The sequence below is a fragment of the Dama dama genome, chromosome 7 (assembly GCF_033118175.1).
Source record: "Dama dama isolate Ldn47 chromosome 7, ASM3311817v1, whole genome shotgun sequence".
Taxonomy (NCBI): Eukaryota; Metazoa; Chordata; class Mammalia; order Artiodactyla; family Cervidae; genus Dama; species Dama dama.
Genome location: NC_083687.1, coordinates 29,316,348 through 29,335,327, shown reverse-complemented (window position 1 = coordinate 29,335,327; position 18,980 = coordinate 29,316,348). Strand labels below are relative to the sequence as shown.

The following is an 18,980-nucleotide window of genomic DNA, read 5'->3' as shown; positions in this document are numbered from 1 at the left end:
CGCCCCTGCCTGTGGTCCCCGAAAGACTGAGTTCCTCCTGGACTCAGCTGAGTGCTGGAAGCTGGAGTGCAGGAAGGAAAGCCTGGGATGTGTCAGGTCTGGGCTCACGGACCATGGCCTGAAGAACTCACACACTCTAAGAAAATCCTTTAGAATTCTGTAAACTACTTCCAACTGTAATACAGCCACGCCCACGCTCCCCTACAGGAAGATTTGTGTGAAGATGAGACCTACCCTAGACTAGACTGCCCCAGTAATCCCCCCCCAACCTTCCCTTTCCCCTGGAGGGCTATCCACACCGGGCACACCTGCCCAGCCTCCTTCCCAACCCCTTTCTGCCCCTTGGACCCACATTCCCTCGGGCTGTGTATGCTTTTCCGCCAACAGTCATCCAGTTTATTATAAACTCAACATTTATTGAGAACAAAGGAAATCAATTAGCACAGAGGCTCAATTTCATCAAACTTCAGCTGAAGGTGGGGAATGGGGGTGGGGTGGGGCGCATGGGGGAGGGGTGGCCAGCCCTGAAGTCACCCTCCCAGGAAAGAACCAGCTCTGGGAGACAGGGGCTGTCAGACCTCCAGGGCCTGGCTGGGAGCTGGCTGAGGAATGTGTGAAGGGGTAAGGGAAAGAGGAAACGGTAAAAACCCCCAGGCGTGGGCTGTGGGCAAGCGGCAGAAGTGGCTGCTGAGCTGGTGGCTGTCCAACTGGATGGAGGCTGTGGTCCGATCTCATGGGTTGACAGGGGGCAGGGAGCTGAGCTCAGGCAGCAGCTCGGGGTGTGGGTCCAGGCGGGCCAGGCGGCTCTGCTCCAGGGCAATGGCTTCAGCCGAGTGCTTGCACTTCTCAGAGCCACACTGGCAGGTGAAGTACTTGCTTTTGATGTCCCAGAAGCGGTCACCATAGTCAAACCTGTCAGAGGAGCACGAGAGATCTGTGGGGCCCAGACCCACTCCAGAGCACCCACTCCCATCTTCAGAGAGGCTCTAAGCCCTCCTAGGTTCAAATGCCTCGGCAGCACCAGCATTGCCTGGGACCTTGTTAGAAGTGAAGGCTCTCACGACCCACCCCAAACCTACTGACTCAAAATCCTTGAGGTTCAGGACTCTGTCTACAGTGACTTCAGAGAGGCTCTGCTCTAATCCTTGCCTGGAAACCAGGCACTTGCCAGCCTTCTGCTTTTGGTCTGGGGCTTGTTGCATCTCCCACACCCCTGGCTGAGCCTCAGGAGGCCTCACCCCAGCTCCTCCCCGGCCCGGATATCTCGGGAACTGAAGAAGGCGATGCGTGGAAATCTCAGGTCTTGGTGCAGCATGAAGACCCGGACGGGGATGATGTTGGGGTCACACAAGTGGTTGATGAAGCGGCTGATGTTGCCGTAGTAACGGGCATCGATGCAGTACACCTCTCCATCCTGAGGGGGGAGCACCACTCATGACATCTACCACCACCCTGCTGGCTGGCCAACCTCCTTGCCCCACCGATCACCCAGTCCCTCCTCCCCAGGTTTCCATCTGCTGCTTGAGAGGAGGACGGCAAGGGGGTCTCCTGCTCACCTTGTTGTCTAAGTCGAAGAGATAAGAATCGTCCTCTCTCACATCAGCCTCGGCATCAGAGATCAGTTCTCCGACATACCTGTTGGGCAGGAAGCGGTGGTTCTGGAGGTAAGCAGGGAATTACTGGAAGTAGGCTCCAGGCCCTCTCTCTCCCCACAGCCCGGGATTCCTCTTTCACTGTTTGTCAGCTGCCCCAGTCACTGTCCGTGAATCTCATAGATCCACATGGCTGGGGTGGGTGACCCAAGGATAGCAGACATAATGTGGGAGGGAGGAGGTGGGAGGTCCCCATCCAGAAGGGGGATCAGGAAGAGGAGTCTGGGGACACAGGCATGTGAGGGTACACAGAAAACAAACTCTGGCCAGTTGGGGTCCCCCCAGACAGCTAGATCAACAGGCAGGACCGATAGTGTGGGGCAGGGGTCAGAAGTGTGGGGCCATTGGAGTAGCAGTGGTGGGGTAGCTAAAGGGAAGGTTGAAGCTGCACCAGAGGATGATTTGGGAGAGCGTGGAGGTGCCAAGCCTCTGGGGTGAAGGGATGAGTATCTTGGCAGAGGGCCTGGGTAGGGAATCTGTTCAGGCGTGGACGTGGGGAGGACGAGGAATCACCCAGCAAGGTCGGGCTGAGGACAGGAGAGAAGTGAGGACTGCAGGAAGGGATGGAGCCCCAGAAGCTGTGAAGAACTGGGGAGGAAGCACCCACGTTTGGAAAGCAGAGGGAGAGGAGCTGGTGAAGAGGAAGAAAGGATGGGTTGCAGGTAAGGATGGTGTCATGGGAGCCAGAGCTAAAGGGGTGGCGGATGCCAGGAGAATGCAGACTGAGACACAGGGGTCGGGGTGTGGGGACCGTTGAGAGGAAGCATCAGCAGAGGGAGAGGGTAAAGGCAGACCTGGGCAGGGATGAGCAGGGAGTGGATGGGGGTGAAACTGAGACCCAGCAGGAAGAGGCCGCTTGTCTGAGTCAAACGGAGAGATGACATGATGGAGGAAAAATGAATGGTTTCTTAAATAGCCAAATAGGGATGAATTACTTTTTTTTTTTAAAGCCAAAGAAAATTAAGTTTGAAGGCCATGGGGTAAAAGCTAGGAGACATGGAGAAGTTACAGATGCTAGGAAGAGAAAGAACCGATGGATGGACAGGCCTGAGGCTCCTGAGGAGGTGGACGGAAGGGTAGTTGTTATCACCTCCATTTTGCAGACAAGAAGAACGAGGCTCAAAGAGGTTGTGAACTTGGCCGAGGACATCCAATGGCAGAATGGGGCTCAAACCCTGGTCTGTTAAAACTGGGGCTTTCCCCAGTTGAGAAGGGTAGGGGAGAGGGAGTGTGAGGCTCAGAAAGATACCGATGGGGAGGGAAAGATGCAGGCCCTGTGGCCTGGGCAGAGTGGAGGCTCAGGGATGGGGGTCAGAGGAGGCTGGCCAGGTGGACGCACTAGGGAGAAGGGCAGAGAGGGATGCCTGGGAGTCAGCCATAGCCCCACACCCAGCCCTGTGCCCCCAGAAGCCAAAGTACCCCTCCCGCTCAACTACTCACTCGCAAATGAAGGTACCCTGGGGAATGGTCTGCAGGGCACGGACGCCCCAGCCCATCTTGGCTGTTCGGTAGAGCTGCAGTCGCACCCTGGGGGTGGGAGAGAGGACGGTATTGAGGGAGGTGACGTGGAAGCTTCCCAAGGGAGAAGGGAGAAAGGGGGGTGAGGAGGGCCGAGGGGCGGGGACTCACTTGATGCCGCTCTGCACAACTCGGTTCTTACAGTTTCTCCAGCAGGAGCATGCCTGGTTACACTCAAAAATCAGCGGGGGCTCGATCTTATTAAATTCCTGGAGTAGCCGCCCATCCTGGGGTCGAGGGAGGGGAGGACAATGGTTTTTGTGTGGTGCCTCCCTCAGCTGCCCAAGACTCCCAAGACTTCACCGAGAAATCCACCGCTGACCCCACCCCAGACTCAGGGAGGCCACGTATACTCTTGAGTTCATCCAACAGGAAACCCACAGCCATCGCCCTTTATTTGCATATACCTGGGCCAAGTCTCTGTCATGGCAACGTCCTAGGAGTCTCGAGTCTCGCCCTGCCCTCTCTGCTACTTCCCCCACAGGATAGAAGGCAAGGACAAGGCCCCAGAGAGCTGGTGTCAGAGGCCAGCTCCTTTGGAGGAGTGGACGGGTGGCTTGCCAGGGGACATACCTTGTCATACCAACAGCGGATGCTGAGCTGGCCACACAGGCAGTTGGAGCTGGAACAGTCATCCACACACGTGCAGTGCTGGGGTAGGAGGCAGGGTCAGCTCACCCCCCAGAATCGGCCCAGGCCCCTCAGCTTCCCCCCACAAGCCCCCCAACTGCTGTCTTTTCTCTAGGGTCCACATTGTAAGGTAGTGGTGGTGAGGGTCCCAGGATGAGGGGGAATCAAGATGCTGTTGATGGGGCTATCACTAGGGCCACCATGAGCCCATGTGATAGGACACAGCTTCATAGGTCCTAGAAAAAGGCTCCCCTCCCCAGGTGGATGCAAGCCCACACTAGAGGTCCCTTTCAGCCCCACCACCTTGGCCAGAGCCCTTGTTGGCCCACAACATGCCCAGCTCCACTTGGTGGCTCTGGGTGCCCCTTTGGGAGGAGGTCCCAGGGCCCCACTCACCTGCAGGTGAGTGATGTTGCGGTCAATGTTCATGGTGGACGTCTCGCAGTTCTCCGAGATGTACTTGTAATCCTCGGGGCAGGGCTCCCCGTCCACACCGTTGACACAGGGGATGGGGACATTCTCGTAGCCCCGAGCCACGTCCCTGGCAGGAGGGGAGATGGAACTGGGTGGCTAGGGCAAGGGGTGAGGGCTTCCCTAGGAGCCAGGAGAGGGCTGGGGGAGGGGAGAGGGTGTTCTGGGGGTTCGTCGGGTGTGGGGAGTAAGGTTCCAAAATCAGAGGCAGGACACTTAGTTAAAAATCTGAATTTCAGATCAGATAATCAGGAAATAACTTTTTTAGTACATGGCTTCCCTGGTGACTCAGACAGTAAAGAATCACCTGCAATGTGGGAGACCTGGTTCAAACCCTGGATTGGCAAGATCCCCTGGAGGAGGGCATGGCAACCCAGTCCAGTATTCCTGCCTGGAGAATCCCATGGGCAGAGGAACCTGGCAGGCTACAGTCCATGAGGTCACCGAGTCGGACAGGACTGAGCGACTAACACTTTCACTTTCATGTCCCAACTATACTGCTCAGAACACTCTTAAACATTTTAAGTATGCGTTGTTCACCTGAAATTCTAATTTAGCCAGATGTCTATTTTTATTTGCTGTATCTGGCAACTCTAGCTATATGTGTTGCAGGGGGGAACAGAGGTGGTTCTGGGGACTTCGAGGCTCCAAGGGGCCTGGGGAGGGGGCTCTGGGTGCGGAGAGAGCCCAGGCTCACCGGCAGATGATCTTCTCTGTGCGGATGGCCCGATTCCCCACCCCGAGCCGGAGCTTGCGGTTGAGCTGGAGGGCAAACCACACGTCGGAACGCTCGGGGGTCAGGTCCCACGCCGTGTCCCCCTCCTTGTTCCGCAGCTCAGGGTTCGCCCCGCGTGACAAGAACAACCTGGGAGGGGACAGGGAGCACGTGGGGTGCCTGGCCGTGAGAGGTGGCAGAGGGGTGTGCAGGGGTATGTGTGCGGGGGTGAGGGGCTCACAGCACGCAGTCGTGGTAGCTCTCCCGGGCCGCAATGTGCAGGGGCGTGTCCCCATGGTAGTTGACAGCGTGGAGGTCGCAGCGGGCGTTCAGGAGGACCTCGGCGATGGCAGCGCTGCCGGTAAAGGAGGCCCAGTGCAGGCAGATGTTCTCCTCCTGTGGAGGTGGAAGGGGGCGAGGTTTGAACCCAGCCGGCACCTAGGCACAGGGTAGGACTGAGCCCACCTCCGGCATCCCCACGAAACCCTCACTCACGTTGTCGGTGAGAGTGACATCCGCGCCCCGTGTCAGAAGCATGCGGATCACTTCTATGTGCTTGTGCTCTGCAGCCCAGATGATGGGGGTCCACCCGCCGCTGTCCTGGGGGCGGGGAGGGAAGGGGGAGTGTGGAGACTCAGCTCCCGCCCTGCTCACACAGAGTCCCTGCTCCACCACTCACAGGCAGTGGGGTCCAGGGGCAGGTAATTTAAGGTCTCTGGGTCTCAATTTCTTCATTTATAAACTGGGACTAATAGTGTCTGTGGCTCAAGACTGCAAAGTAATTTTTCTCTTTCTAAAATATATTTCCTAGATCTACCCGCTCACAAGAGAAGCAGGGATCCCAATAGCAATAACCACCCCTAGGTACACAGATTGTTGTAGTCTCCAAAAAAATATTTCCCACTTAAAGGAACCAGAGTTTCCTAGAAAGTGGTAGAGTCTGAGTCTGGCGCAGGATAGCTGCTGACAAGGATGCTCTCAAAGACTACTAGATCAGTTCAAAGCCACAGGAGCCTGTGGCAAGGGGCTTCTTCTGGACAAAGGATGGAAAGGCTCAAAGATTAAGGAGAACACAGACTAAAACACCTCCAACAGGTGAAAAACTGAGTTAGTACTGGCCAGTTCCAGAGATTAAAGCAGCAACTCATTTTGAAAACTGGTACAGAAAAACAGAAAGAAACAGAAAAGAATAAAGAGAAATACAAGTGAAGCAGGGAAAAGAGACAGGAACAGACTGGAACAGTGTGACAGGCAAGGAAAGGATCAGAGGTCAGACGAGGGAGAAAGGGAACCAGGCTGCTGACCTGGGCATTGACGTCCACCTGTCCCGTGCTCAGCAGCAGGCTGACCATCTCTAGGTTCCCAATTTTGGCTGCGTGGTGGAGGCAGGTGGAGCCGTCTTCCTCCTGGGGGAGATGCGGGCAGATGAGCCCTCAGGCTGGCACTTCAGGCCCAGCCCCTGAGCCCAGCCCGGGCCCGTCCGGCCACACACCTTGCTGTAGACACAGCCCCCGCGCTGCACCATGTAGCGAGCCACGTCCAGGTGGTTGTTCACCACGGCCTCCATCAGTGGCGTCCGCTGCTGCTTGTCCACGGCATTGATGTTGGCTCCAGCCTGCACGGAGGGGCTGTTGGCACCAGGAAGGGGCTGGGTGGGGGTGGGGTGGGGTGCTAGTGGTCCCAGGCGGGGCCCACGCTGACCTGCAGCAGCACATGGCAGATCTCCACAGAGCCCTTCTGGGCAGCCGCGTGCAGGGGTGTGCGCTTGCTCTGCTGGTCACTCTGGAAGTTGGGGTCCAGGTTGTCCACTGTGGGGAGAGCCCACCACACCGGGAGAGGGAGGGACACGCGGTGAGCAAGCTAGGGGGTGGGTGGCATCTCCTCCAGGAAGGCTTCTCAGGGCCCCAAGTCGGGTCAGAGGCGCCTCCTGGGCCTCCCCTGTGCTCACGACCACAGTGGCACAGTCTCGTGACAGCAAGACGTTAAGAGCACCAGCTCTGCTCAAGTTCAAATGGCCCCAGCCCCTCAGTACCCTGTGCACTGGGCAAGCCAGTTCACCACTCTGAGTCTCTGCTGGGAAGATACAAGTGAGTGAAGGTGCGTAAGCTCTCAGAACAGGGCCCAGGGCCTCTGCGCTCCTTGCCACCACAGTCCCCATCATCACAGGCGACCTGTGTATTTGCGTCCCCTACCAGCCTAAGTCCTTCAGGGCAAAGACCGTGTCCCACATGGCTGCCCTCCTGGCCCTGAGCCCAGGGGTGGGCACATAAGTGGAGCTCAGGTAGGGTCTGCTCAACGAACAAGGGGGACACTCACACAGCATCAGGATCACCTTCTGCAGCTCCCCTTGCTTTACGGACAGGTACAACTGCCGGGGGTGGAACCGGAGTTTCTTCCGCCTGCCAGGGTGAGGGCCCCTCAGATTCAAGTGTCAACCCCGAGAGCCACAGATCCACACTCCCAGCCCCAGTCTAGCGGCTGTGCCTGCGTGTGCAGCCCCTACTCACCTCTCCGACTCCTGGATGACCAGGGCCTTCTCCAGGGCCTCCCGGCCTGGCCCTGGTGGCAGCCCTACAGCTGAGAGGCAGCCCCCGTTGGGCAGGGTTAGGGAGGGCCCCGAGCTGTCGATGGTGTCGGCCAGAGGGTCGCAGGGCGGACGCCGAGGCTCCCCCTGCCCACGCATCCGGGCACTGTGGGAGAAGGTGCAGATGTCTAGGGCAGATGGGGACGGCGCAGGGAAGAGACAGAAGGCAAAGGCGAAGCCAGTACCTGGGCTGGGAAGTGTCCGCTCTCCCGGGGGCATCCTGGGCCAGGGGTGGGGGGGCGGGGGCTGCAGTGCCAGCCGGTGGGGTCACCCCATCCCCCCGGGGGATGGTCACCTCCTGGGCCTCAGATGCATCCTCCCCACAGTGAGGACAGAAGACCATTCCGTTCAGCTGGGACACACAGGCCTTGTGGAAGCGGTGGGCCACACGGAAGTCGGGGTGACACTCCAGGAAGGTGCCCTAGGGGCGGGGAAACAACGTGGTCAGGTTCCGGGAACCCCTGCCCCTGTGGGGGCATGCCTCCTGGCTGCCCTGCTGGTTACTCACCGCCGTGCAGAAGTAGCCACAGCCAGGGCAGCAGTGATGTTTGACCATGCGCGCGCGGTGGGTCTCACAGAGCACCATCAGGGCCACACGGCTGGACGGTCTCATGGTCTCCCTCTTGAGGATGGCAGCATTGCAGCCGGACAGCTGTGGGCAGCGAGGCCGGGTGACAAGAGGTGAGGCTGGGCTCTGGGGCCGCTTGCCCTGGCATCTCGTTTGCTACCCCCCGGGCCCACCTCTCCATCCACGCTCTCCGTGGCCATGCACTTGTGCCCCGCTCTCTCGCTGATGCGGTCTATCTTGGGGGCCTCCATGCGGCAGCTGCAGAGGGGCAGCTCCTCAAACCCGCGCTCTGTCTCCAGCGAAGATGTGTCATTGGACACCCCTTGGACAGAGGGAACAGGGAGCTGAGGGAGGCCCAGCCTCTCACCTGCCAGGACCCCTCATGGGGCCTCTCACCCCCACCCTGACTTTCCCTCCATGCTCCAGAACCCCCAAAGTCTGGTCATGGACACCCCAGCTCCAGCGGGGTCCCCCTCCTCCCCATTCCCTCCGGCCCTGAGGGCACCCCTAGCGGCTCCCTATCCCGGCAATCGGCAATTGGCAATTACCAGCGTGGTTGGGAGAGAGGGTCCCCTCGCTGGGCAGCTCCAGGGACCCCAGAGGGACCTCCATGTACTCACTGGGGCCTGAGGAGCCCACACCATTCACTCCTGACACAGAGACAGAGAGAGTGAGAGTGCGAGCTCACAGGTGCCTGGGCGCGGGGGTGCATGCGGAGCTTGGGTGTGCATGCGCACTCTCTGGGGGCCAGGAGGGGGCTGGAGGAGGGGACCCCAAAGCAGAGGGGCCTCCTTACCTCGTGGCTCCTTGGCCCTCGGAGGCTCTCGTTTCCGCCGTTTCCGTGATGGCTTCACCCACGGGCTGTCCTTCCGCCATTTCTTCTTGGCTTTGCGGCGGCCGCTGGAACCACTCTGGGGAGGAGGAGGAGCATTAGGGAGTCGGGTGGCCCCCAGCCCGTAACCTTGGAGGACTCAGACCTCCGGTCCTGCAGTCTCCACTCCTCCGGGGCCACCGGCCTCCAATCCTACCCTGTCAGACTGATTGCCGGACTCTTCATCTTCCTCTTCTTCTTCTTCCTCCTCCTCTTCTTCTTCTTCTTCCTCCTCTTCCTCCTCCTCTTCTTCCTCTTCCTCACTCAGTTGTTCAGCCAGAGCTTCGACCTCAGACTGGAAGAGAGGAAAAGCTGTGGCCCCCCCCAGGCCACAGCTCGCTCTTGGGGAGAACTTGGGAGAGAGGCAGGGTAGAACACATCCAACCCCTGGGACTCAGAGAAGGAGGTGTGATCAAGAAAACCATAATTCCCCAAGGACGGTTCCCTGGTGAAGATGACTGTGGACAGGAGAGGAAGGAAAGGCTGGGTACAAAGAGGGGGTGTGGCATGTTATACAGCAATGAAAAATAAGGTGCTATGGTGACATGCAAAAATGTGATGATCTTGGCAACAGAATAGTAAGCAGGAAAAAAAAAGAAGTTCCAGATAACAAATGTATAGTATGAGACTCTATGAAGTTCATAAACAGGCGAGACTGAAAACACTACATGAAAAGCTAATCAGAAATGCTATAATGAAATCAGGGTGATATCGTCTCAATCCACTGATCTTAACTTCACTAATAAAAGACCAAATGTCCAACACCTGATGATACAACAGGAAGCATCTATCAAGTCTTACCAAACTAAAAAGAAAAATAACAGGCCTCTGAGGCTGATCACACTTCTAGATCCATGAGTTTACAAGAAGAAACATTGGACAGAGAATTACATGTCAGTTCCCACCCAATCAGCCAACTCCTAAGTGTGATGCAGGACAACTGACATGGTTCCTTTAACAAATGAATGGCAAAAAAAAGCTTATTTTTTAGAAGGCAGGGAACCTATATACCAAGAGAGACCTAAGATAAATAGTCAGATCAATGTGTGGACCTCATTTGAAACTTGACAAATGAAAACCCATTTATGAAACAACTGAGAAAATGCGAAGACTGACTGGTAGCAAGGCTCTGGGATTAAAGAATCATTTGTAGGGACCTCCCTGGAGGTCCAGTGGTTAGGTCTCCATGCTTCCCCTGTAGGAAGCATGCGTTCTATCCCTGGTTGGGAAACTAAGATCCCTGTAAGCCACATGTTCGGCCAAAAAAAAAAAAATCTGTAAGTCTTTTGAAAACAGACAGAGGTCTTATGTTTAGAGAGACTTATGGAAATGTTTCTAGATAAAATGAAATGGTGCCTGGCACTTGCTTCGAACTAATCCAATAGGTATAGGTATTAAGGGAGGAAGAGATGAGTCACGATCTGCTGTGTATTGATAATCCTTTGAGCTGGGTGATGGCCACCTGGGGGCTCACTATTCTATTTTGTATGTGTATCTGAAAGATTCCATGATAAAACAAACAAAAAGTAAAAGAGGCAAGACTAAGCATTATGTTGCATGGGCAAACACACATGTGAAACAAATCAAACATACATGTGAAACAAACCAAACAAGAAGCAAAGGAATAAACAAGCAAACAACAAATAAACCATAAAACGAGATGTTAAACCCCAAGTCCAGGGTGGCGATTATCACTGTGGAGAGGGACAAGGGGATGGCATGGGGTGAAGCACACACTGGAAATAAGTTATAGATAGTATGGGGCAGTGAACTAGTGGGTGTTCAGAAAAGGAAAGAGAGGAAAAAGTGGGGCAGCAAAGACTGGAGAATGAGCCCTGGATGTGGGGGGAGCACGGCTGGGAGAGTGGCCGGCTCCCTCTCACCTTGCTGTCAGAGTCCACCCGCTCATCCACAGAATAGGAATCATAGTAGAGGCTGAAGTCATCCCCCACCACCGTTTCCCACTCCTCCAGGGACCCAGGGTCCCCCTTCTCCAGGGTCACTTCTCCTGAAGCCCGCGTAGAAGCCAACTCCTCTGACTAGAAAAAGTTGAAGAAAAATTGATGCTGCTGGCATCACCAACTCACCAACCCATTTCCTGTGAGGGTAAGATGGAACCCCAGCTCTGGGGCTGCCTCAGAGCAAGCCCTCAGGGGGAGAGGCCCTGTTCCCAGCCCCTCCTGGCTCACCAAGCCACCTCCTGAGTTCAGCTTCCTCCTTTTGGCCACATCTGGAAGGAGAGACAGAGACAGAAAGGAGTGAGGCTGGTAGTCTAAGCCCTTAGCACAGGCCATAGCAAGCCACAGGTAGGTGGGGGATGGGACTGACCTGAGGTCACCTTCCCCAGCGAGTGCACGTCATCACTCATGCGGAAATGCTGCACTTCAGGGGGCCGCTTCTCAGGGACTGGGGGCTGGGGGCCGAGAGGGAGCACACTTAGGGTCAGGGAGCATCTAAGGTTCTGTCTGGATGAGCTGAGAGCCCCAGGTTGGGGGTGGGGTAGTGAGCCACACCCTCAGAAATGCCATCTAAAGTTCTCTGGCAATAAGAACCACGTCAAGCCATATTCCCCTTCTAACACTCAACCATTCATACACGCAAAAGCAGGCCCCTTGCCCCCTCCTTCCCACATGGAAAAACACAAATTAAGGCCTTGATCAAAGCTACCCAAAGCAAACTCAGAACAACATGATATCAAGAGCCCTAAAAACACTGTCATAAAGATTCTGAGATTCTGGGGCTCTTGTTACTTCCCTTGTCTCCTTCTCTGTAGAGATTCACAGTAAAACCTTTAAAACAGCAGGAAGAGTTTCAAAGAAGGGAGGGAGAAGTTCTCTTGGGGCTTGCTTTGAGGTAGAAAGGAAAGGTGGTTTGAAGTCTCTATAGTTGTTATCATAAGAGTAATTAAGACATGACGACATAATTAACTTTTCAATATTTGTATCTTCTACTCTCCTCTCCCTAGGAGCACAAACCTCAGGAAGATAGGCATCTGGTATGTTCATAGATTAAGCCCCAGTAAAGAATCTGCAATATAGTAGCCCTTTGGTAAATATGTGAAGCAGTCACCTCTCGATAAGAAAAGGCCTAAAGCTAAATTGTAAAAAAGAAGCCCACGGGGGTTTATGGTTAATTACCCTGTCTCTCCCACTCCCACAGCCATCCCCCTAAGCCTCACCTGTCCATTTCCTGGTTTGGACATGGTTTTCCTGGCTCGATGAACCTTGGGCTGCCCCTCTGGGCTGGCTGTGGCCGGAGGGGGTTCAGGCCCTGCTGCTGGCGCCCCCTGGGCGCCCGGCATACTCAGCAGCCTCATAGCCAAACTCTGAACTGATGGGGGTGATTTTCCGGCCCCTGTCATTGACATCTTGGCTCGGCTGGGACAGGCACCCCCCTTGCTGGGGGAAGACGGGAACGACTTTGTGGCATGGCCTGGAAAACACAGGCAGGCAGGCAGGAGACAAGATAAGAAGGAAGGCAGAGTCAGAAGTTACCCCACCTCATTCCTCCCCAGACTCCCCCGGCCTCTCACCCAGCAGGATACGACCCCCATGGAGGTCCCCATCTCCCTCGAGATTCTCGGGTTCATCCCCAATGAGTGGTGTGGCCCCTACAGGGGTGTCAGCCCCCTCATCGCCGACAGTGACCGTGACAGAGGCTGGGGATGAGGGGCCAGCAGTCTCCAGGGAGTCGGGGCTGGCCTTGGGCAGGGTCTCCTCACTACGAGGGGTGTCCCCCAAAGAGCCATGAACTGTAATGAAAGAGAAAAAGTCCAGGGCTAAGGGCTCAGGAGATCATGTGTTGTGCGGGAGGTGAAGGTACAACAGGGCCCGTTTCTACTGCACTCACCTCTCTCGGGGGCTCCTCTGGGCTCCTTCTCCAGCACCAGCGCCCCCATCTCAGCGGGGGCCTCCCCCTGGGAGGGGACACAAGGGATAGGAGGGCTGGTCAGTCCGGTAGGAAGTTGGGGGGCCCAGGACGCCTGGGCCCTGGGTAGAGAGAGCAGGCTCCGGGGCCTACCTCTTCCTCTATGGGCCCCCCCCCTTCCGCGGCCTCGGCTGCCCGGAGGGGCCGCACGACCCCTCCCCCGGGCCCGCATCAGCCCCCTCCCTCTAGGCAGACCCCGCATCTCAGGGGCCGAGAAGAGAGGAGGGGGAGGGGGCGGGGCCTCTGCGCCCCGGCCCCGCCCCCTCCTCCCGGCTGCACGCGCTGCTCCCCCTTTGTCCCCCAGGCCGCGGGGACCCCGGGCACCAACCCCTCCAGCGCCCGCTGCCCCCCAGCCCGGTGGACGGCCCCTCGTGCCCCTCGCGCGTGCTCCTGGGGCCCCGGCGCCCGCCGCCCACTCGGGGGCAGCCGGCGGCTGCACGCGCGCCTCCGTGCCCACTCCCCCCACCTCCCACCCCCTGGTCCCCTCATCCGCCCCCGGTGCTGGCCCTCCGGATTGCTGCAAGTCTCGCTCGGGCCCCCCGGCCCCGTTGCACCCCCGGAGCATTGCACGGGCGCGCGCTTCCCCCGGGCGCGCGCGCGGGCATGCACCCGCCTCTCCCCCTCCCCTTCCGCACCTCGGCGGCCGCCGCCGCTGCAGCTCCCGCCGCCGCCGCCATCGCCGCTTGCGCGGGGGGCCGAGCCGGCGCGCGGCCGCCCCGGGTCACGTGGGTTGGGAGGGAGGGCTGAGAGGAGCCTTAAAGGAGCCACTACGCGCTTTCTGGCCATTTTCCCCCCGAGAGCGGCCTCGGAGATGGCAGTTCCTGTCCTAAACTGGGAGCGGCAGGGGAGAATTGCTGCCATTCCTGGCCTCACTCTGCTGGGAACCGAAGGCGAGGCACGCCTGGGTCCAGGCGTGGCTTCTCCATCTCCCACCTGACTTTAGGTAATTAGCAGAGCGTCTGAGCGTTCCGGCTCTCGTTAGTCGGTATATCCAATCCTACCCGCGTGTGCTTCTCCCGCTTCTGGTTTCTTTCTAGTTTTCTGGGTCACTGTGGATTGAAGCCTGGGCCTCTTGGCCTCGCTTCTCTAACGAGCAAGAAGGGGGCGATGGGGACGCGCGGAGGACACCTTTAGTCTTAGCTGGTCCTAGCAAGCGGCTTCAGTGTACCCTGGAGCAGCGACCCCTTTTGAAAACCTGGGGCTGAATGTGTCTCCCGATAATGCCAGACATGTTAAGCCACCACGTGCACTAGGGATCCAGGTAAGCCCCCAGAGGCCCGAGTCATTACTATCTGCAGACACTCTAGTAAGGAACTTTTTTTTTGCCAAACACTTTACAAGCATACTAGGCACTCCGTGGGTCATAGCCCAGCCAGTAGTGGAAGTACGAATGGTATTACACCGAGACACAGAACTTTGATAGCAGCATTCAGGGTACCATCTCTTTAGGTCTTACATCTGGTCAAAGTTTGGAAAATAGCTGTACTTGCAATATTCTACACAGGCAAATGGTTAGGATATAGGGCACCTGAGGCCAATTCAAGGCCTTCTGGGAACTGTAGTTCTCTGGTTAAGAACCGTTTCAGAGCTTTCTGGGAATTGTAGTCTTCTCCATACCAGAATCCAAACAGCGGTTTTTAGCTTTCTCCAGGACACGAGCCCTTTCCCCAGACCAAACGCCCAAACACAGGCTTCTGCTTACAATTTTGATGGGCACAGTGATCACAACTATAGCTCATCACTAGCCATCATACCCAACTCCTCAACTGGAGCAGGTTATCTGTTAACACCTCTGCCAAAAAATCACTGAACACTTGTGCTGTGAGCTGACAGAAACTGAGGATGCAGAACTGGGAGGGTCTCTGGCTAGAGGAGCCCACCTGTCACATTTCCCTTCCCCTGTCAAGGCTTCTTTAGGCATGAGACCTGCATGAGTTGTGACCTCTGAGTACTTAGCAAATGACATCAGAGGGTGGGATGGTCTAAGGTGGGATAGTCATTTACACGCAGTTGCCAGACAGAGTATAAAGAAAAAAAAGTTTGTTTTTTTTTTATTTTGTGGAAAACAAAAGCCGAAAAACTAAAACCCCAAACTCCAGAAAAAATCCTAAAAAATACGTTTTGTTTTCTTAAAAAATACTGTATAAGTCTCTACTACTCTCCCTCCCCCCACAACAGCCCTTCTGTGTACTCTAAGTGCCCTACCCCCCACCCCCACCACTATTTGTAGTTCTTGCTGTTGTACCCCACTTCCCAGTATCTACCCAGGCTGCTCACCCCCACATTCTCTTACCTGCCATCTTATTTTGTTCTCCCTAGAATTTTGGTGAGTCTTGTACCCATCCCATTTCCCCAGCATGCAAGAACTGTCTCCCCTTCCCTTCTCCAGAATTCAGTCATCCTTTCCCCCTACCACTCCCTCTCCCAAGGATCTATTCCAAGCAGAAGCAGGTAAGCTGCCTCCTGCCAGATTCCCTCCCACTTCCCACCCGCACTCCCCCCCGCCCTTCAAGAAATGTCAGAACCTCTTCCTGGGCAGCCTTAGCCAGGAATAAAACATTTTCCAGTCTCCCCCCCCCCACCACCTCATTCCATAAGCCCTTTTCCCTCCCTCCACATATCCATGCACCTCCAAGAGAAGAAACTTTCTCTGGGACCCCCTATTCCCTTGGCCTTCTCAAAGAACTCTCCCTCTCTCCATCCTTTCCTTCTGAAGAGGCAGGGTCTTCTCTCCAAGGAATCTTCGGCCCCTTGCTGTGTGTCTGCTCAGGCTCCCACTGTACCTGCCTGCCCCCCGACCCCCACCCCCCTATTCTCCTGGACCAGGGAGCCCCTCCCCACCTCGCCCAGGGCCCCGGCGCCCGCCTCGCTAGCGGATGAGGACATTGATCTCGGCCACACTAGCCTCCAGCACGTTCTCTGCTGTGGTCTTGCCGTGCTGCTCCTTGAGGTGCCGCCTAATGGCCGGCTTGTGAGCGAAGCGCACGTCGCAGTAGGAGCAGCGATAGGGCCTCGCTCCCGAGTGGAGGTTGAGGTGATCGTGCAGCGTGGACTTCTGCGTGAAGCACTTGCCGCAGATGCCACACGAGTGCGACTTGACGCCGCGGTGCACGTTCATGTGGCGGTTGAGGTTGCTGCTGTGGTTGAACTGCTTGCCGCAGCGCGGGCACATGAAGATGAAGTGCTGGGCCCGCATGTGGAAGACCAGCTTCTCCACGCCCTGGAACACTTCCGGGCACTTGGTGCACTTGATGTTCTTTAGGGGATTTCCGCTGGAAAAGCCTCCGGGCAGGGGTCCCCGGCCGCCCCCTGCCCCCAGGCTGCCCCCCGCCCCCCGGGCAGCCATGGCCACCGCTGCTGCCTCCACGAGGCCTGAGGTGGCCCCCACACTGGCCCGGCCTCCAGGGATCAAGAGCAGGCCCTCCCCTTCCGCGTCCTCAGACAGGCTGTAGCAGGCTTTCACCACACCCTGCGGTGGGGCCACAGTGCTGGGAGGCACGCTGCTCTGGGCCAGCTCCCCAAGGTGGCTGCCCACAGAGCCTCCAATGCCCAGACCTCCTCCCAGGCCCCCGGGAGGCTTGAGCCGGTGTGCCACCTCCAGGGCTGATTCCACCTTGACGATGCATATGTCAGACACGTCCTCGTCCTCGTCCTCATCCTCTTCCTCGGCCTTCAGCTCCAGGTCCTCATCCAGCGGGAACTCTAGCTTCACAGGCCGCAGGAGTGGAGGGGGGAGAGGGGGCGGGGGCGGGGGTTTGGGGGCTGGCTTTGGGGTCCTGGCAGGAGGGAGCAGGGATTTGGTGGCACTGACACTGCTCACAAGGCTGGCATCGCCGACCCCATCCTCTTTGAGGCCTATTTTGGGCTCGATAAACTGGCTGAGGGCGTTCCGGCATTTCTCCACCACGTGCTCCATCTGCAGGTAGGACGCGGCCGTCAGGTAATTAACGATATCCCTGACGGCGAATTCCAGGGCGCCCGTATAGCAAGAGAGGAGCAGGTCAGCCACTATGCGTGCACTGTGCATCAGTGAGACCTGCAGCTCAGAGCTGGGATTCAGCAGGAACTGGTCCCGCAGGAACGGCGAGCAGGCGGCCAGGATGACCTTGTGGCCGCGGAACTTGAGGCTGTCGGCCACAATGGTCACGTCGCAGAACCGCTCCTCTGCGCGAAGCTGGTTCATGTTCCGCAGCGTAGCGGCCTCGTGGCCAGGCAGCTGGAAGCGCAGGACTTCCACCCCAGAGGCCATTGTGGCGGCGGGTGGGCAACCCTGGTTGGGAAGGAAACGGGTCAGAGACAAAGGTCTCTGGCTTTGCTAAGCCAAGGCCCCAGGCCTTGCGCTCCCATTCTTGGCAGGGCCCCCCAGCATCAGATCACCCAGTCTTCAAGCCTCTTCCTCAGTTTCCCCAGCCCCCGGGGAGGCGCTGTCCCTTCGGGAGAAGGGAGGCGTGGTTCCCGGGGGCGGGGCAGCGGCGTCCACACCCCCCAGCCCTACCGCCCGCGATGATGGGGCGAGCCCGCGCCCACAGGGGAAGGTCGGCAGAAGAGGGAGCAGAGGCCTGGGGTTCTGGGGTGACCCGGGTTGCAGCCTCTTCTCACCCCGCCCCTTTTACCCGCTGCCCCATTCCTCCGCCGCCCCCTTGCACGTTTGCACGCGCCTTTCACGTCCTCCCCCCCCTGCTTGCACGCACCGTGCACGTCCCCCCCACGTTCAGAACTCCGTGGCACGCCCCCCCCCGCCCCACGACCCTGAGTGCACGCGCCGCTCACCTGGCTGGGTTCCGCGCGCTGTTTTTTTCCCCCCCTATTTCCCCCACCCCCCCCCGGGGCCGACTGCGCCCCCACACACGGGCAGGGCCTGGGCAGCGCGCAGGCGCGGGGGTGCACGGGGCGCGCGCGCGGGGCCGGCTCCGCGTGGGCGTAAGGGGGGAGGGGCGGGGGCGGCTCGTGCAGTGTGTTCCAGGCCCCGCGCGCGGCGGCGTCGTCGAGAACTCGGGGAGGAGGAAGAGGGGAGGGAATTAAAGGAGCAGGATTCCCCCTTTCCCGACCCCCCTTTCTTCACCAGCTCCCCCCACACGGTTAAAGGGCCGGACGGCCTGGCCTCTCCTCTGGCCGGTATTATTTGTCCGCCAGAGCGGAAATACGTTCCGCACGCCCCCCCTCTCTGTGGCTCCCCCTCCTCTGTGCCTCCGGGCCCCGCGGCCCGTCTGCGCGTGCGTGCCAAATGCCGCGCGGAGGCCCGCTCGCTGGGGCCCGCCCTCCCCATTCCCTGCGGCCGGCCGCGCAGCTTGCTCCTCGCCCCCCAACGCGCGCTCCCCGCCCTCTGCTCTCCCGGCCTGCCTGGCTCCCCGCGGGCGGCGCTGCCACCTGCTCACGCGTGCGGTACTTCTCTGACCCAGCTGCGCGAAGCGGAGCCAGAGTTGCAGCCACGGCCCCTCCTGGGGTCCCAGACCGCCCCGTGGCTACCGAGATGTTGGTTGTTGTTGGTTGCCTATGCCTTCATCCCCTGTTGATTCTGTTCATACTTCCTCCAGCCACGCTTTCAGATTTTTGCAACTGTTCTGAAGCTGGTAAACACCTCATCACTCCCGGCCTAAAAGATATTTTAACTTTCTACAAGGCCAGACAATCCTCCACTTCCTCTCCTCTGTCTCAAAATCTTAGCAAATCACAACCATCCTTTCCTTCCCTCCATTCTCAGAATCGATTCTAACTTCTTGCCAAGGCAAACGCCCTCGTAAGGTCGATTACCTTGCCCATTTCACCCCCTACAATATAATAGACCTAGTACTAATTCTTCTAATTATGTGAAGATATGTATTAGTAGGACAAGCGTCCATCCTACCCCTGCTCCTCCACCATACTGACAAGGTCAGAACTCCATCGCCCTGAACGAAGTCCTCCCTCAGTTCTGCCCCGTTGCCTTCTCTTTCTCTGTTCCTCCCAGACTGCCGTCTCTGCGCTTCAACACCGGCGTTTTTGAGCGTCTTGAAGACTGGTTCCCTTCCCGCCTTCTTCCTTGCACCTCTCATATACCTGTACTC

At 57.8% G+C, this 18,980-nt stretch overlaps 2 protein-coding genes across 5 annotated transcripts; both read right to left on the bottom strand.

The window, feature by feature from the left end:
- Window positions 1-395: 395 nt before the first annotated feature.
- On the bottom strand, window positions 396-13,628 carry EHMT2 (euchromatic histone lysine methyltransferase 2). 4 transcript variants are annotated; one of them, XM_061147023.1, is made up of 28 exons: window positions 13,572-13,628; window positions 12,859-12,925; window positions 12,542-12,760; window positions 12,188-12,441; window positions 11,338-11,422; window positions 11,199-11,239; window positions 10,893-11,048; window positions 9,167-9,304; window positions 8,935-9,049; window positions 8,687-8,788; window positions 8,312-8,460; window positions 8,079-8,222; window positions 7,756-7,991; window positions 7,494-7,676; window positions 7,303-7,385; window positions 6,688-6,794; window positions 6,479-6,601; window positions 6,291-6,392; window positions 5,482-5,586; window positions 5,228-5,382; window positions 4,969-5,136; window positions 4,197-4,341; window positions 3,744-3,821; window positions 3,282-3,397; window positions 3,093-3,179; window positions 1,557-1,635; window positions 1,239-1,414; window positions 396-912 (listed from the first exon to the last, which is right to left on the bottom strand). In XM_061147023.1, the coding sequence occupies exons 1-28, from the start codon at window positions 13,611-13,613 to the stop codon at window positions 732-734; spliced, it is 3,636 nt and encodes a 1,211-aa protein (XP_061003006.1). In that variant the 5' UTR covers window positions 13,614-13,628; the 3' UTR covers window positions 396-731. The 4 variants fall into 4 exon arrangements, with proteins under 4 accessions (XP_061003006.1, XP_061003007.1, XP_061003004.1 ...); XM_061147024.1 differs by lacking the exon at window positions 8,687-8,788; XM_061147021.1 differs by lacking the exon at window positions 13,572-13,628 and having other exon boundaries at window positions 12,859-13,153.
- A 1,898-nt stretch (window positions 13,629-15,526) lies between these two features.
- Window positions 15,527-17,827, bottom strand: ZBTB12 (zinc finger and BTB domain containing 12). Its single transcript, XM_061147030.1, has 2 exons — window positions 17,707-17,827; window positions 15,527-17,206 (listed from the first exon to the last, which is right to left on the bottom strand). The coding sequence occupies exon 2, from the start codon at window positions 17,183-17,185 to the stop codon at window positions 15,806-15,808; it is 1,380 nt and encodes a 459-aa protein (XP_061003013.1). The 5' UTR covers window positions 17,186-17,206; window positions 17,707-17,827; the 3' UTR covers window positions 15,527-15,805.
- Window positions 17,828-18,980: the final 1,153 nt, after the last annotated feature.

Coding starts and splice junctions, on each gene's coding strand:
- EHMT2 (XM_061147021.1), bottom strand. CDS start 13,138: ATGCGGGGTCTGCCTAGAGGGAGGGGGCTGATGCGGGCCCGGGGGAGG. Junction 8,461..8,686: donor CCTCTCTCCCAACCACGCTG/GTAATTGCCAAT, acceptor CCTCTGTCCAAG/GGGTGTCCAATGACACATCT. Junction 1,636..3,092: donor CAGGGTACCTTCATTTGCGA/GTGAGTAGTTGA, acceptor CCTGCCCAACAG/GTATGTCGGAGAACTGATCT.
- ZBTB12 (XM_061147030.1), bottom strand. CDS start 17,185: ATGGCCTCTGGGGTGGAAGTCCTGCGCTTCCAGCTGCCTGGCCACGAG.